Source organism: Eleutherodactylus coqui, chromosome 1 (genome assembly GCF_035609145.1).
Source record: "Eleutherodactylus coqui strain aEleCoq1 chromosome 1, aEleCoq1.hap1, whole genome shotgun sequence".
In the NCBI taxonomy this organism is placed as follows: Eukaryota; Metazoa; Chordata; class Amphibia; order Anura; family Eleutherodactylidae; genus Eleutherodactylus; species Eleutherodactylus coqui.
In genome coordinates, this window is record NC_089837.1 from 49,004,822 (window position 1) to 49,023,790 (window position 18,969).

General features: G+C 45.0%; 1 protein-coding gene across 1 annotated transcript in view; it reads left to right on the forward strand.

Moving 5' to 3' along the window:
- The first annotated feature begins 2,018 nt into the window (after nucleotides 1–2,018).
- RHAG (Rh associated glycoprotein) overlaps nucleotides 2,019–18,969 on the forward strand; it is a 93,564-nt gene continuing 76,613 nt past the window's right edge. Inside the window, exon 1 of the mRNA XM_066595394.1 lies at nucleotides 2,019–2,216. Within this exon, the coding sequence (XP_066451491.1) occupies nucleotides 2,051–2,216 (166 nt within the window). The 5' untranslated portion in view covers nucleotides 2,019–2,050. The remainder of the gene's footprint in view (nucleotides 2,217–18,969) is intronic.

The following is an 18,969-nucleotide window of genomic DNA, read 5'->3' on the forward strand; positions in this document are numbered from 1 at the left end:
GAGCTAAATATCCTCCAAAACTATTCCATCGACCCGAGGTCAGAGCTCTACTGGGTTATTAATGGCTTTAGAAGATTTGCATCTTTTTTCATTTAACCCGTTTAGGACCAGCCACAGTAAATTAACGGCGGCTGGTCCTGGGCTTAGAGCACCGCCGATTGTAAAATTACGGTGGTGCTTTAAGTCTCCTGCTCTGCAATTAGTCAGAGGTAGGAACGGGTTATCAGCTGATAACCCAGAGTAGAAGGCAGGAGGGGTTTTTAACCCTTCCTGCCTTCTGCTTCCCCGATATACAGTGGGGAAAATGAAATTAACATGTACTTTCACTACGGGAGCCTTGGGGGTCATGTGACCTCCTGGGATTCCCTGCTACTGCAGAGCTGGAGGGTCAGACTAGTCCCTGACAGCTCTGCAAGTGACTAATGTCACCACAGAGGTTGCTTTCCCCTGTAACTAGGGCTCCTATGGATGGACTCAGCTACAGTGGGAAAGTGTCAAATAAATAAAAAAAAAAAAAAGGGAATGTCCCCCAGAGGTCTTATATGATGTCATGGGGGACACAGATAGTAAAAAACACAATTACATACATAAGTAAAACAAAATAACAGAATAAAACAATAATATATACATAAGAAAGAAAATAATACAAAGCCGACGCCAACCAAAACTGTCGCTGTATGCGCCCTGTAAACCAAAACCATACATACTCTATATCAAAACATCCAAAACAAATAGAGGAACCCATTTCCATACTTTATTTTAGTGTAAATATAAAAATAATTTTAAAAAAATTATAAATGTTAAAAAAATAATTTTTTTAGCTTTTTACCCCCAATAAAACTGAAAAACAAAAATAAAAGGAAAGTGAAAAAGATATAAAAAAAATTGCGCTACATGTCACGGGAAAAAAAAAACACAGCAAAAATAATTTTGGTAGCTAAAGCAAAAAAAATTGAACAGTAAAACCGCCACATGGGTAAAATCCCTAAAAAGTGTCTGGTCCTTAAGGTACAAAACAGCTTGGTCCTTTAGGGGTTAAAATTCAGTTTTATTAAATGGGGTTATAGCTTATCAATAGTAGATCAGCAGGAATTTGTCTCCAGGGACCGCCGCTGATCAGCTGTTCCCTGAGCTGATGTGCTCATTCACTGAGTCGCTTTCTGCAGGATGCTCCGCTCCCACTGCAGTGGCCAGGCTTGGTATTACAGGTACAGTTAATATTCACTTCAATGTGAACTTTACCTGTGATACAATGCCTGGCTACTGCAGTAGAAATGGAGCTGTCTGCTTCCTGCACGAACCAGCTCAGTGGACGAGCGCACCAGCCCAGAGAACAGCTGATTTGGCAGAGTTATCCTGCAGCAAATCCCACCAATCTACTATTGATGGGCGATCCTGTCAACAGGACACCAATAGTTTACTGGACAACCGCTTTAGCGCAAAAATTAGGAATCACCTGGGAGAAAGTAGTTTAAAAAAGTCTGAGTCTCCCAGTCTGGGGAAAGATAGTCCATGTCAAAGGGCTGTGGAAGGTTGCACAAAAAGTCAAAAGACACATGTCGTGCTTGGTTTTGAGAAGTTTTGAGGTAGTAGATGTTGGCCCCAGATCTTAACAACAAGGGATGCTATATATGAATCTAGTGGTCAGATGGCCAGAATTTATTTTCACACTGTTTGTGTGAATTTGCACTGCCATGAAGCTGGCCAGTTTTGAACTATACCCCCATCTGGGGATCCTCTTCAGCTGACCAACCCTCAAGGTTTTCACAATAGATAGATTTTTCTTCTATTTCTTGCCTGTGTTCTATGTTTTACGTAATAAATAATTTCCTCTGCCTAATACTCTTTTCTGCATTGTTCCTCAAGTCTTCACATACAATAAAAATTTAAACAGAAACTCCTAACTTGGAGGGAGTGTCTCTCTGACCAGACCCCTTTCTTTCTGCACTGTCATCCATATCTAGTGTAACCCATTAAACAGAGGCTGCACACTCTCCCTTTATCAGTTCCTTGCAGGACTTGACAAGAACCTTCTTACGTTACTGTCATCATGGCATATGACACGAATATGAGGTTTAAATTTTCCATATTGGCCATTGGACTCCAGATTCTGCTCATAGTACTATTTGGGATATTTGTGCGATATGACACACAAGGTCATTCAGCTTCTCTCAATGAGACACACGTGGATGATGAGTTTATTAAATTATACCCACGTAAGTATCACTTTACTTTACCGGTTGGTTTTCTGCGCTTTGTTCTTTGTTTTTCTCTGTATAGACATTTAAAAAAAACAAATTATACAAGTTTTTGTGTGTGAGAATTCACTTGAATACAAATCAATTAATTCATCAATTAATTAAAGGAGTTATGATGTAAATTGAATTTATTTTTTTAGGATTTTACTAAAGTTTGGGTAATTGCAGTTGATAAATTAAGGATTGGGTTCATGAAAGCAATATTACATTATACTTAATATTACAATGCAGGTAACTATATAGAAAAATATGTTTAACAAATGGCTAATGAATATATGTACATTTTAATTCAATTTGAATTTTGGTTAATTTTCAAATTTAATTCTGATGACTTTGTTTTCAATTATTTAATGTCATTTTTTTCAGTCGCAAAGAATGTATCACATTTTAATTACAGGCTGTACTTTTTTTTCCTTCCCTATAATTTATGGTTGTAAAACTGATATTAAGAATGTCTGCCAAAACCAAGATACGTTTTATCACAGGAAATATTGCACAAGAAAATAGTCGAAGTACGTCTAATTACATCCATGAAGCAGGATTTCCTTTTCAGAGATATAATTTACGTCTTTGGAAAGCTATGTTAAGAGAAGAACTATTGACCTGTTTGTAATATAACGATGAGACAATGGGTAAAAGTGTTATAATTTACGATGGATAGATAGATAGATAGATAGATAGATATAAGATAGATAGATATAAGATAGATATGAGATGGATAGATATGAGATGGATAGATATGAGATAGATAGATAGATAGATAGATAGATAGATAGATAGATAGATAGATAGATAGATAGATAGATAGATAGATAGATAGATAGATAGATAGATATGAGATAGATAGATAGATAGATAGATAGGAGATAGATATGGGATAGATAGATAGATAGATAGATAGATAGATAGATAGATAGATAGATAGATAGATAGATAGATAGATAGATAGATAGATAGGAGATAGATAGATATGAGATAGATAGATATGAGATAGATATGAGATGGATAGATATGAGATAAATAGATACATAGATATGAGATAGATAGATAGATAGATAGATAGATAGATAGATAGATAGATAGATAGATAGATAGATAGATAGATATGAGATGGATAGATATGAGAGAGATAGATAGATAGATAGATAGATAGATAGATAGATAGATAGATAGATAGATAGATAGATATGAGTGAGATGGATGGATGGATAGAGAGAGAGAGAGAGAGAGATGGATGGATGGATGGATAGAGAGAGAGATATCGATGGATGGATGGATGGATGGATAGATATGACAGAGAAAAATAGATGGATAGATAATTTATAATGTGTAAAATACCATATACATATGTAGCAATGTCTAACCCAACTGATAGCTTACTGCGACCGTTTATTTCATCTTAACACAACAAAAACCATCAAAAAGCTACTAAAAGGACATGACAAAAGTGCTATTCCACAGGTTATTGAATGCATTAAGACTCTGTTCAGACTTCCGTCAATTTGTTCCTTTCAGGGATTCAGTCAAAAATGCTGGAAATATAGCACAGAATATTTGTACTATTTTTTCCAGTAAAATGGGAAAAACCCTGTATGGAAACGGATGGAACCCATTATAGTTGGTGTTTCCATCATTCTGACAGAACCAACTGCCTTTTCATTTTCTGTCTTCTGTTCCATAATGGAAGAGAAGAACAGAATTATGAACAGAATTGAGTTCATCTTCGCCACATCTGTAACACATCAATTAAGTATCCAGATTGTTTTGTGTAGAATTACTTTGTTTTAGTTAGTTTTATCCTTTTATTTGTAGGATTAAGCTTTGTATTAGGGCTAATGCCCATGGGTGGATTATCGCTGTGGAACTCACGGCCAGACACCCGCCGCGAATTTCACAGCAATGACTATCCATAGACATGCTAGGTTAAAAGATTCTCCCCTGCCCATGAGCGGAAATCAGCTGCGATTTTCTGCTCATGGGGGGGATTATCGCAGCATGTTTTATTCTGTGCGGAAAATCGCACAGACGGCTTCCATTGCAGTCAATGGAAGCCCTCTGTCCCGCGATATTCCACACAGTGGGCACCGCGGAACATCCGTCGAGAATCCGCGTCACAGCCCAGCGCTGGCACGTCATGCGCTGATGACGGACCCGGAGAGGTGAGTATGGGGTCTCTGTGGGGCGCTGGGTCTGATTCCGATGCGAGATTTCACAGTCGGAATCCTTCCCGGCTGTGGGCATGAGGCCTTAAAGTCTCTATATAAATTATTTATTAATAGAATAAGGGGTTGTTCACGTCTCGTCTTTCTTCACCATCCATTGAGTGTATGTAGTCTAGCAAAAACAAAGTATTGTTTGACATACTTTTGATTACATGTGGGCTGCCTTACATTTGGGCATGTTTTTGTGACAGAGAGGTGCGGCATTTTGCACTTCTCTGACATACCAATAGGATACTTTTTTTTAGATTACAGTCAATTGCAAATGTATGGAAACATAAAGCTCTGCATTTCCATATGTTCAGTGTATACATTTGTGTTCTCAAATACCTAAAAAAAGGAAAAAAAGTGTTCAACCATGAAACTTTATTAGAAAGAGAGAATTTACAGTGAGAAACGTCTCCACCTTTTATGTACAAGCAGACACAAATGTGTGAAAATGTATAGTTATAATTTTAATGTATAGCTTAAGAAAAGTACACATGCCTAAATTTGCATATGTTTGTATACTGTTTTGTGAACACTTAACATATACACTAAATGTAAATTAGAAATGTGATCAGTCTGTAATATGTCACAAATATTAAAATATTGCACTAAAATATTATAGAGGGTGGGCCACAGAAACGTTGGCCAGCACCACACTCTTATGAAAACGTTATCAAAGAAAATGTGCCTTTGTTGCCCCTAGCAACCAATCACAACACAGCTTTCATTTCTTAAACTACTGAGGTAAACTGTAAGCTGTGCTGTGATTGGTTGCAAAGGACAACAGGCAGATTTTGTTTCAGACACCTTTCATAAGAGCGTTGTGCCAGGCTACTTTTCCATGGCCAAAGACAGTGGAGGATTTTGTTCTAAAGTTACAGGGAGCAATATTTCTGGTGCATTGTTTCAGCTTTCCTTGTCATAGAAGGATAATAATGTGTTTCTTAACACTACCTTCTAGTCCTAGGACAAAATGTAGCCATTGACCAGCAGAGAGAGTTATATTAATTTGGGTCATCCTTTCTGTCATAACTCTGTCTATTCCTGGTGCCCATCTGCAATTTTCCGAGATGTCTGTGCCATCGCTTACACCACCTGATGGGCATTGAGCACTGGCAGTGCATTGTAATGTACAACACGACAGGTAAAAATACGATCGATGACCTGCCCTCAGGTTGTTATTAGCTGTTTAGTCGTTCACAACCCTCGGCGACCCTAAAGGTGAGCCCCCTCCATGTTTTTCGGCTTTGCACTGCTCCTTTCAGTTGTGTGATATCCATGCCCGTATCAGCTCTGACAGTATCAGCCGTCGTGTTCTTTGGCGCCGGGTTTTCTTTTGCCATTGATCTGTCCAAACATTATAGATTTTTCTAGCGACTCTGCTGGCATTACTTGGCCAAAATACGTGAGTCTGAATCTGGTCATCTTGCCCTCCAGTGATATATCGGGTCTTATACGGTTCAGGACCAGAGAGAGAAACTCCTGGGCTTCAATGCCAAATCTACAACAGGGTCCTCCAACTACCAGATGACACTTATAATACTGGTGTCTTCCTACATGGAAGGCCAATCATCAGATGCTACATTTCCCTATCGCATAGCTATACCCCATGTAAATATTATTGTCTATGTATGCAATCTTTCCATAATTTTTTTCATTTAGCACCTCTGTTGTAGTCCTCAAGACCTCAGTTCAGGGACCTTATCAGCCTATGTGAAAAATATCAAAGTGGGTGCAACATTTGAAAACTATGGACCCTTTTTTGTTTGTTAAGTAGATTGCAGTGGTGATGGGGTGCTACATATAAATGCAAATGCAGTGTATATCAAAATTTGTTGTCTGTGTAGTATAAACTACATTCTCTACAAGTAATTGGTGGTTTATCGTTTAGGTTGGGTTCACACCAGTGACTTTGTTTACTATTACTCAGCTCTGTCCTTGGCCGAACAATGGAAAAATGAGAAATACTGAATCCAGCACGTGCCGGACCCAAACAGTGCCAGACAGTCCCTGTTAACTATAATGACGTCTGTCCGGCTTCTGAAATGACCTCTGGTAATTTATCCAACAAAGAGTGAAGCATTCATCCTGGTATTTTGTTCTGGATCTGCACCAGAGGCCTGAACAGAGTTCACATGCACAATTGTACTCCCATCCACTACATGCATTGCCTATGGACATCTGATGTACATATGTAGCAAAGTGCAACCCAACTTCTTTAACATGTAATAGCTTTCTGTGCTGCAGTTAGTTTACCCTTTAAATTGCTTTACAATGGCTTTTGTTGTGATAGTAATAACAATCATCTTTATTTATATAGTGCCAACATATTCTGTGGCGCTTACAAGACAGGGGGATAAAAACAAGACCACGGTTACATGAAGTAATCAGTTGATGGAAACAGTAGGGGTGAGGGGCTCCATCGAGCTTACATACGACAAATTATAGGGTGATACAGAACGTAAAGGGGCTGGAGATGTGTACGGCCTGGCGAGGTGGAGTGTGAAGGATGCTTTACACATAGACAAAGGTCAGGCCCTGTGATGGCTGAATCGGTATGACTACAAGTACCGGCTGATCGTGGCTAGCAGGGATTACAGTCAGTAGGACAGGAAGCATGTTATCAGGCGGAGTAAAGAGGGTTTGGGTTAGGGAATATGGTATTGTAGTGGCCCAGAATGTATATTCCTGGCCCCTCTATAAATGTCATACATGTAATGTATTTTGTGTAGATGCGCTGTGCAAGCTGTCTAGTCTCTTGTTATGTGTATTGTACAGCTGCAGCAAATGAGAGGTTAATGTTCGCATGAGACTGGGAGATGCCTGCAAATGTGTCAATATTTGTCTAGTGACGTGATTTGTGTAGTATGAGTGTTTTGGGTGTGGTAGTCAGTCAGTCAGCCATCTTCTGCAGTTGAGAGTGGAGTGCCAGCCACATGGGGGTACCTTCAACCCTCATGTGCTGGAGAGATGGAAGAGGAGGAGCAGTTCCTGAGGGTCTATGTACTGGGAACTGGGGAAGAAAGAAAGTGAGAGAAGCAAGACAGAGAGTTTGAGATTAAGCTTGGAGTGAGAAGACTGAGATTACCGTGCAGAGGTACTATACCCAGGAGTGTCTGTGGAATAACCCTACCCCTATCCTTCTCTGGAGAGTTCCCCTTCCAGGTGTGGTTCCTGTCAGATAACTTGGCCTGCAGGACCATTGTCATCCTGTGTTTTCTCCCTTACCTCCAGTCTACTGTTTTGCCAGCATGCCCATCTTTTGCATTTGTGCCTTGTATCATGCGTATCAAGTAAAGTTTTGCTAGGCCCTGACCATTCACAGGGACCTGAGTTATGTTGCACAGTCTGCGGCTCCTTTATTTACCGCGAGGGTCATTCCGGTGGGTAACGAACAGTGGTGCCACCCATGACAACCTTATCTCATGTACTTATGTTTATTGGCCATCCCTCTCCTAGGGGTGTCCGGAAGAGGTCCAGCACTGCTCTGGCCGAGGCTACGTGTGTCCCTCGCTAGACTATGTATGTCTGGTTATTAACTCACTGCCCATATCAAAGGCTCATATGTAGAATCTCTGGCACTTAGTTAGGTGCCTATTGATACAGACAAGTACTAGTTAGTCTCAAGTGTCATCGATTTGATAAGCTCTCTGTTTATATTCACAGAGAGGTCAAATTTTTTAAGGATAAATTTTATTTCCAATATGGTTATTTAAGATTCAATTTTTTTTTTGGTTTGGTTCGACACATTTCTGTTGTTATGTCAACTCATCAGGAACCAGTTTGTATTAAGAACCCAGAGGAAAGAGATTTATCGCAGATGGTATTACTCTAAAATAGAGTTAATAGCTGCAGCACTATCTTCCATTTTCCCCGCAAGACCTAATCTTCCACGAAATCTTGCTGTTTCTGAAAGTGAATGTAAAAATAAAAGCAAAAGGGAAATAATAGCAGAGTTTGGCAGAGCCTGCGGCATTCAGGATGGACTGGAGAGGGAAGAGTCTGGTGTAGGGGAGGCCTATTAGCAGCGAATTGTAATAATTGAGCTGAGGGTGGATGAGGGCAACAGTTAGTGTTTTTAGCATGTCCATGGTGAGAAAAGGATGGATTCTTGCGTTGTTCTTGAGGTGCAGCTGACATGTTCAGGCAAGAGATTAAATATAGGGGGTAAAGAGGAGATTGTAGTCGAGTATAACCACATGGCAGCGGGCATGCTGTCTGGGAGTTATGGTGGTGCCACACACTGAGATGGAGATGTCAGGATGAGGTTGGTTAGAAAAGGGAGGAAACAGGAGGTCAGTTTTTGAGAGGTTCATTTTTAGGTAGAGAGAAGACATAGTGTTAGAGGCAGCAGACAGAGAGTCGTTGGCATTCTGGAAGAATGTTGCTGTAATGTCATGGGAAGAGGTGAAGAGTTTATGGTCAACAGTGTCAAATGCTGCAGAGAGATCAAGGAGGATCAGTAGGGAAGAGTTGCCCTCGATTTGGCTGTCAGGTCGAGTTTGAAAGTGGTGTTGTAATGTGTGGCAGCCCGGTTGGGGCAGAAGAGGAGAGAGATAGGGAACAGAGGACTTTAGGGAAAGTTTTGGGTGTAAATGGCCTGAAGGTTCCTATATGTACGGTAGGTCTGGGGAGATACTAGGAGGCTTGACAGAGAAAGAGAGGAGGTTATGGTCCGAGAGCAGGAGAGGGGAGTTAGTGAAGTTGGAAGCAGAGCAGAGATGGAGGAAGACCAGATAAAGAGTATTGCCATCCCAGTGAGTGGGAGAGGCTGTGAGTTGTGAGAGACCAAGGGAGGAGGTGAGTGACAGAAGCTGAGAGGCAGATGGGATCATTTGTGGGGATGTTAAAGTCTCCTAGGATGAGGGTTCGGATTTCGCTGGAGAGGAAGTGGGGGAGGCAGGCAGGCAGCAAAGTAATTCAGAAACAGGCGAGGAGGACCTGGTGGGCAGTAGATATCTGCCACTCGCATGGACAGCAGAAGGAAAAGTCATAAGGCATGTACCTCGAACGATGGGAAAGTGAGTGAGGGTACCGGGGAGATGACCTGGAAGGTGTATTGCGGGGAGAGAAGAGCACCTACTCCTCCACCTTGCCTGTCTTCTGTATGGGAGAACTGCTGGCCATTGTAAGACAATGCAGCAGAGGAGGCTGTGTCAGACTGCTGTATCCATGTTTTTGTTAGAGCTAGCAGGTTTATGGATTTAGCAGCGAAAATGTCACGGATGGTGGGGAGTTTGTTGCATGCTGATTGGTAATTACAGAGCGCACATTTAAATGAGATCAGGGAGGGTATGCACAGACTAGTGCTTGGGCTGGAAGGGTGTCTCAGTGGAGCAGGGGTGGTAATAGTTAGGCGCACTAGGGGATGGGCCAGGATTGGGAGAAATGTCCCCTGCTGCTAGTAACAGCAGGATAATGAGGGTGAGCAGGTGGCTAGGGGATTTATAAGGGCGATTGTTATGTTACACAGTGGCTTCATGGGGATTGAGGCTTCTTAGGAAAGTGAGGAGTGCATGCGAACTGTACATGGGCGAAAAAATGAGAGAGGAGCTGATATGGATAGAATGCACCATAGGTTTGATAGAAAGCAGTAAAGATAAAAATAGAGACTACAGTAGTAGTGATGGTCAGGAAGTGCAGGGTATTTAGACAATTTATGCGAATACCTGTCTCTTGCCCTGTCGAACTGCCATGTTTAACTGCATAAAAGTACACTTGATCCCAGTCACACTTCCTCATAGGGAACTGCCACATGTGTGTCAGTAAATGAAAACTACTTTTAAAACCAAGCAACAGCCAACAGCTGGGAGGGACTAATTTAATTAGATTCATTAAGCAACTAGCTAGTGACCCACCCAGAGGTTTTATGGCTCACTTACATAAACAACACCTCCACACTATAAGGTAGCAATGGTGCAGATTAAGCAGAGGTGGGGAGCACAGTGTTTCGGCAGTTCACTTGGAGCAATAATAATTGATACAATAAGGTCAACCTGTAGTCTTAGTGGTTAGCAATGTTGCCTCGCAGTGTTGGGTCCTGGGTTCAAACCCCATGAAAAACACCTGGAGTTTGCATGTTCTTCCTGTGTCTGCATGGGTCGCCTCCCACATTCCAAAAACATACAGATAGGTGAATATAGAGTCCAATGGAGACAGAATCCAATATTAAGTGATGTCATCTGTATCTGCTATATAAATAAAGATAATTATTATTATAATAGCTTTCAGTGGCTTAGGTTAAAGGGAATATACCAAAATTTCAAGTTATTCCCTATCCACAGGATAGTAGGGGCAAAGAAGTTGGCATTCTTATTGATCATACTAACCCATTCGACTATGTGATAATAAAGATATGAAGGATAAATTAATATGATGAAATATACCTTACTACAGTGCTACCCAACTGTGAGCCTGGGGTGGAGGGGGCCATACTATGGCCCTTTACTGCCCTATTTCATTTGTAAACCGTTTTATTATTATATATCACCTTTAACCCCAGTTCAAGAAGTCAATTGTCAAATTTTAACCCCTTCCTACAAGAGAGCATACATCTACACTCTATGGCAGCAGGGACTATATATAGAGTAGCCCAGGGAGCCAAACGCACTCCACACACGGCATGTGTTGGCTGTCTCTCACAGCTGAAACTATGTTGAAACAGCTGAGTTTAAAGATAACTCTGATCGCAACCGTTAGCCATTTACATGCTTATGTCAATTCTGATAGCAGCACTTGACTGGCCCGACAGAATGAGCGCTAGTTCACTTACCCTATTAGGACTGAAATAAAAGGAAGATTAATAGAGATGAGCGAGCACCAAAATGCTCGGGTGCTCGTTACTCGAGTCGAACTTTCCGCGATGCTCGAGGGTTCGTTTCGAGTAACGAACCCCATTGAAGTCAATGGGCGACTTGAGCATTTTTGTATATCGCTGATGCTCGCTAAGGTTTTCATTTGGGAAATTCAAGAAAGTGATGGGAACGACACAGAAATGGATAGGGCAGGCGAGGGGCTACATGTGGGGCTGCATCTCAAGTTCCCAGGTCCCACTATTAAGCCACAATAGCGGCAAGAGTGGCCCCCCCTCCCAACAATTTTTACTTCTGAAAAACCCTCATTAGCAAGGCATACCTTAGCTAAGCACCACACTACCTCCAACAAAGCACAATCACTGCCTGCATGACACTCTGCTGCCACTTCTCCTGGGTTACATGCTGCCCAACACCCCCCCCCCCCCCCCCCGCGCGCACGACCCAGTGTCCACAGCACACACCAAAGTGTCCCTGCGCAGCCTTCAGCTGCCCTCATGCCACACGCTGGCCTCATAGCCATACCACCCTCATGTCTATTTATAAGTGCGTCTGCCATGAGAAGGAACGGGAGGCACACACTGCAGAGGGTTGGCAGGGCCAGGCAGCGACCCTCTTTAAAAGGGGCGGGGCGATAGCCCACAATGCTGTGCAGAAGCAATGAGAACTCCAATCCTGTGCCACCTCCGTCAGGAGCTGCAAACGTGGGCATAGCAATGGGGAATCCATGTGTCACACAGTATTCATTCTGTCAAGGTGTTGCATAGCTCAATCCACACTGCAAGGGGAAAGCCGTCAGTGCTCTGCCCCCTACCCAAGTCAGTCAGTGCCTTTGTGCCAGACAGGTCAAACACCGCAATGGGAACTAAGTTTGCACCAACAGCATAGGTGGGTCCTAGAAAACCCAAGACATGAACCAAAAATTGATCTGAGCGGCCAAACATGGCAGACTTGCCCTTGCCCACGGCATAGGCCTCGGCCCACACATTCAGCAATCCTAGGCTAGAAGCGGACTTCCACTGCACCCAGGACATAGGCCTCTGCAGAAACCCTCAGCAGTCGCGGGCCTACAGCGGACTCCAATGCTAGCATAGCTGTGCACGTCTCATTAGCGCTGTATTGATCCTGTGGGCCTTGGCGGGGGGATGGTGGGGGGGCTCTTTTGTTGTGTCGTTAAAGGTGAAATTCTTGGACTGCCACCAGACGGACCAATGCAAAGGTATTTGCCAAGAATGTTTTCATTCTTGGAGGAGGAGGGGGATGTTTTTGAGGCACTACGTGTCCTCTCCGCGTGTCCGTGGTTATATGCACCTTAACAGTAACCGCGTTGGTGGGAAATGGCCTCGCCGCCATCATGTCTTTGGGAAGCCTCCGTTTCCACACCCCAGTGACATAGCATTAGCAGCGGTATAGGCAGAGCCCAGAATTAGTAACATTTCAGCGGTACCATTAGGGACAGGCCCCAGTAACATATCACTAGCAGCATTATAGGGGGAGCACAGTATTAGTTCCATTTCAGTAGTAGTAGCAGTCCAGACAGGCCCCAGTAACAATTCCGAAGCAGCAGTATAGGGGGAGCACAGTATTAGTTCCATTTCAGTAGTAGTAGCAGTCTAGACAGGCCCCAGTAACATATCACTAGCAGCAGTATAGGGGGAGCACAGTATTAGTTCTATTTCAGTAGTAGTAGCAGTCAAGACAGGCCACAGTAACATTCCCGTTGCAGCAGTTTAGGGAGATAACAGTCTCTTTCACATCTCAGTAGTTGCAGTATAGACAAGGCCCCAGTTACATTTATATAGCAAAAGTGTAGGCCAACCCCACACACCTTGCTGTACCATGAGTGCAGGCGAAGCCCATAAAAATTACAAGGATTACACTATAGGCGAGGGCCCCAAAAAATTGGTGTACCAACAGTACAAATGTACCTCAGAAAAATTGCCCATGCCCAACCAAGAGGGCAGGTGAAACCCATTAATCGCTTTGGTTACTGTGGCTTAATTTATAACTAGGCCTGGAGGCAGCCCAGTTAAAATAAAAATTGGTTCAGGTGCAAGTTTCAATGCTTTAATGAGAATTGAAACGTATAAACATTGTTTACAAAAGTAATATGACTAAGCCTTGTGGGCCTAAGAAAAATTGCCCGTTCGGCGTGATTACGTGAGGCTTCAGGAGGAGGAGCAGGAGGAGGAGGATGAATATTATACACAGATTGATGAAGCTAAAAGGTCCCCGTTTTTGATGGGGATACAGAACGATGCTTCCATCCGTGGGTGCAGCCTACGTATTGTTTAGGTACCGCTGCTGTCCGCTGGTGGAGAAGAGAAGTCTGGGGAAATCCAAGCTTTGTTCATCTTTATGAGTGTAAGCCTGTCGGCACTGTCAGTTGACAGGCGGGTACGTTTATCCGTGATGATTCCCCCAGCCGCACTAAACACCCTCTCTGACAAGACGCTAGCCGCAGGACAAGCAAGCACCTCCAGGGCATACAGCGCGAGTTCAGGCCACGTGTCCAGCTTCGACACCAAGTAGTTGTAGGGAGCAGAGGCGTCACGGAGGACGGTCGTGCGATCGGCTACGTACTCCCTCACCATCCTTTTACAGTGCTCACGCCGACTCAGCCTTGACTGGGGAGCGGTGACACAGTCTTGCTGGGGAGCCATAAAGCTGTCAAAGGCCTTGGAGAGTGTTCCCCTGCCTGCGCTGTACATGCTGCCTGATCTCTGCACCTCCCCTGCTACCTGGCCCTCGGAACTGCGCCTTCTGCCACTAGCGCTGTCGGATGGGAATTTTACCATCAGTTTGTCCTGTGGTAGAGCATCACTCTCGAACCCCTTTCCTCTTCGGGTATGAGAGTGGAAAGGTTCTCCTTATACTGTGTGTCGAGCAGTGTGTACACCCAGTATTCCGTAGTGGCCAGAATGCGTGTAATGCGAGGGTCACGAGAAAGGCATCCTAACATGAAGTCAGCCATGTGTGCCAGGGTACCTGTACGCAACACATGGCTGTCCTCACTAGGAAGATCACTTTCAGGATCCTCCTCCTCCTCCTCAGGCCATACACGCTGAAAGGATGACAGGCAAGCAGCATGGGTACCCTCTGCAGTGGGCCCAGCTGTCTCTTCCTCCTCAGGCTCCTCCTCCTCCACGCGCTGAGATATAGACATGAGGGTGCTCTGACTATCCAGCGACATACTATCTTCCCCCGCCTCCGTTTCCGAGCGCAAAGCGTCTGCCTTTATGCTTTGCAGGGAACTTCTCAAGAGGCATAGCAGAGGAATGGTGACGCTAATGATTGCAGCATCGCCGCTCACCATCTGGGTAGACTCCTCAAAGTTTCCAAGGACCTGGAAGATGTCTGCCAACCAGGCCCACTCTTCTGTAAAGAATTGAGGAGGCTGACTCCCACTACGCCGCCCATGTTGGAGTTGGTATTCCACTATAGCTCTACGCTGCTCATAGAGCCTGGCCAACATGTGGAGCGTAGAGTTCCACCGTGTGGGCACGTCGCACAGCAGTCGGTGCACTGGCAGATTAAACTGATGTTGCAGGGTCCGCAGGGTGGCAGTGTCCGTGTTGGACTTGCGGAAATGTGCGCTGACCCGGCGCACCTTTCCGAGCAGGTCTGACAAGCGTGGGTAGCTTTTCAGAAACTGCTGAACAACCAAATTAAAGACGTGGGCTAGGCATGGCACGTGCGTGAGGCTGCCGAGCTGCAGAGCCGCCACCAGGTTACGGCCGTTGTCACACACGACTATGCCCGGTTGGAGGCTTAGCGGCGAAAGCCAGCGGTCGGTCTGCTCTGTCAGACCCTGCAGCAGTTTGTGGGCCGTGTGCCTCTTCTCTCCTAAGCTGAGTAGTTTCAGCACGGCCTGCTGATGCTTGGCCACCGCTGTGCTGCCGTGCCGCGCGACACCGACTGCTGGCGATGTGCTGCTGCTGACACATCTTAATTGCGACACAGAGGTTGCGTAGGAGGAGGAGGGTGGTTTAGTGGAGGAAGCATACACCATTGCAGATACCAGCACCGAGCTGGGGCCCGCAATTCTGGGGGTGGGTAGGACGTGAGCGGTCCCAGGCTCTGACTCGGTCCCAGCCTCCACTAAATTCACCCAATGTGCCGTCAGGGAGATATAGTGGCCCTGCCCGCCTGTGCTTGTCCACGTGTCCATTGTTAAGTGGACCTTGGCAGTAACCGCGTTGGTGAGGGCGCATACAATGTTGCGGGAGACGTGGTCATGCAGGGCTGGGACGGCACATCGGGAAAAGTAGTGGCGACTGGGAACCGAGTAGCGCGGGTCCGACGCAGCCATGTTTTTGAAAGCCTCCGTTTCCACAAGCCTGTACGGCAGCATCTCCAGGCTGATTAATTTGGCAATGTGCATGTTTAAAGCTTGTGCGTGCTCGTGGGTGGTGGCATATTTGCACTTTCGCTCCAACGCTTGTGTTAGCGACAGCTGAACTTTGTGCTGAGAGACATTGCTGAATGGAGTGGAGGACAGTAGAGATGAGTCTGTGGGTGCAGGCCGGGAGGCGCTCATGCCTGTGTCCTGGGAGAGGGATTGGATCTGTGTGGCAGGTTAGGGCACAGGGAAAGAGGCAGTGGTGCAAACCGGAGGCGGTGAACGGCCTTCGTCCCACCTTGTGGGGTGCTTGGCCATCATATGCCTGCGCATGCTGGTGGTGGTGAGGCTGGTGGTGGTGGCTCCCCGGCTGATCTTGGCGCGACAAACCTTGCACACCACAGTTCATCGGTCGTCTGCACTCTCAGTGAAAAACTGCCACACCTTTGAGCACCTCGGCCTCTGCATGGGGGGCATGGTGCGAGGGGGCGCTTTGGGAAACAGTTGGTGGATTATTCAGTCTGGCCCTGCCTCTACCCCTGGCCACTGTACTGCCTCTTCCAACCTGCCCTGCTGCTGCACTTGCCTCCCCCTCTGAAGACCTGTCCTCAGTAGGCTTAGCAAACCAGGTGGGGTCAGTCACCTCATCGTCCAGCTGCTCTTCCTCTGAATCCTCTGTGCGCTCCTCCCTCGGACTTATTGCCCTTACTACTACCTCACTGATAGACAACTGTGTCTCATCGTCATCGTCCTCCTTACCCACTGAAAGCTCTTGAGACAGTTGCCGGAAGTCCCCAGCCTCATCCCCCGGACCCCGGGAACTTTCCAAAGGTTGGGCATCGGTCACGACAAACTCCTCTGGTGGGAGAGGAACCATTGCTGCCCAATCTCGGCAGGGGCCCGAGAACAGTTCCTGGGAGTCTGCCTGCTCCTCCGAATGTGTCATTGTAATGGAGTGAGGAGGCTGGGAGGAAGGAGGAGCAGCAGCCAGAGGATTCAGAGTTTCAGCTGTGGATGGCGTAGAAGACTGTGTGGTCGATAGATTGCTCGATGCACTTTCTGCCATCCATGACAGGACCTGCTCTACCGCGTGGACCCATTAATTGTGAGATAAATCTGGGGACCCCAGAAACTTGCCTCTCTCCTAATCCCGCAGCAGTCGGCTGCGATACACCTGGACCAGGAGCTCGGCCTGTGCCCACACCCTGACTTGGGCCTCCACGTCCTTGCCCGCTTCCACATCCTCTAGGCCTACCCCTACCCATCAGCATGGTGTTTTAGGAGTAGAGCAGAAACAGAACGCTGTAATTAAATGTGCTGCTTATTGGCCTGTGGTTGGAGGCTGACTTCGCCTACGGAACGCACAGCAGAGCCAGGAAACAATTATGCGCAAGGCTGGGTATTAATCACCAACTACTCCCCCCAGCAGAGACGCAGTAAACTGAAGACAGTGACAGGCAGGCCAAATATAGTATTTTTTTAAACTTTTTAGGAAAAACCACACTGCCTGTGATATACACTGTATTTCGATTTCCCTGTTGGAGGCTGACTTCGCGTACGGAACGCACAGCAGAGCCAGGAAACAATTATGTGCAAGGCTGGGTATTAATCCCCGACTACTACCCCCAGCAGAGACGCAGTAAACTGAAGACAGTCACAGGCAGGCCAAATATAGTATTTTTTCCACTTTTTGGGAAAAAGCCCACTGCCTATATAGCCTGTATACCTCTTTCCCTGCCTCACCAGTACTGCCCCTATACTCTGTAAAATGACTGCAGACTGAGGACGCTATGGTCTGCACGGCCGATATACAAAAAAAAAATTGTGCAACACTGCTAAAAGCAGCCTCAACAGTACTGCACACGGTCAGATGTGGCCCTAAAAAGGACTGTTGGGGTTCTTGAAGACGAATATAACACCTAACGCTCTCCCTATAGCAGCTACAGCAAGACAGCACTTTCCCTGATCTCTCTCAGCATGCATCTGTGGCGAGCCGCGGGCGGGGCAGATTTAAATACTCGGGTGTCATCTGATCTCCCCAGCCACTCACTGCAGGGGGGTGGTATAGGGCTGGAATGTCACAGGAGGAAGTTGTAATGCCTTCCCTGTCTTTCTATTGGCCAGAAAAGCGCGCAAATTTCTCAGGGAAGAAAATGAAAGTGACTCGAACATCGCGTGGTACTCGTCTCGAGTAACGAGCATCTCGAACACCCTAATACTCGAACGAGCATCAAGCTCGGACGAGTACACTCGCTCATCTCTAAAGATTAATGAAATAAAGTTTTTAAATCATTATTAAAAATGAAAAAAGCCCCTTTTCCCATTTTTAGCATTAACTGCTTGCATGTTGTCACTCTTTATTATCCTTTATTACAGACTATGACAGTGTTTGTCCGTGAGGTCCTGCAGCGCAAACTGAGGACTAACACATTGGCTGCCTTGTTGTAAATCTAACGGGAAAGGGGGTGGGGGGGTGGGGGTCCCAATAATAATTTCCTGCAGGAATATCCCCTTTTCTTCTGTCTTGTAAGATTTACATTTCTCAGAACATTCCATTGGTTTGACATATTTTTTTCCATCCATAGAATTCCTTGATTAGTAGAACAATTAGTGCGTGAGTTTATCGGGTGTTATCATTAATCTATGAAGAATGGAGGACAAATTAAGACGTTTTTCCTTACACATGATTTTCCTTTCCTTTCTGGCATCAGGGCCAGGGAAACTCCTCCACTGACAACATGACTTCTTTTGTACTGAGGTCTTTCTCAAGAACATTAATCATGAAGACTATGAAATATGATATTGTTATGTGTGCTCCATAGACCATGACGATCACGTGTATCCGGGCCTCTATGAAAATATTAGGTCTGTATAGTGATATATAGGAAAAGGAAGGACTCTGGTGGACTTTATGGGGACAAGTACAGATTCTCTTCATTAAATTGTTAAAGGGAACGTTCCTTTTTTCTTTCAAAGCTTTATAATTGACTTAGAACATGGATAATAACCATTAATTCAGTGCCGATGCAATTTTATGCTTCCCACATTGAAAGTCTTGCAGTGAGATAACTAGTCAGAGTACTTCATTATGTTGTTTAAACATATGTCTATTATTGAACACCACTATACAGATTAGATATAAGACTGTTTACACTTGAGTCAGGGTATGCATTATTATCACAAAACCACTAGTGGCCAGTGCTCCTCACTGTCTTACAATGGGGTTTGTTAGCTGGAGTAGTGTTAGTTTGACAAGAAGAACAACTCTGTATGAAAGTGCTAGTCTTCCCACAAGCCTAACCTGTATAAAAAGAAGACAGAGATTGTAAAAACATCCTGTATTATACTCC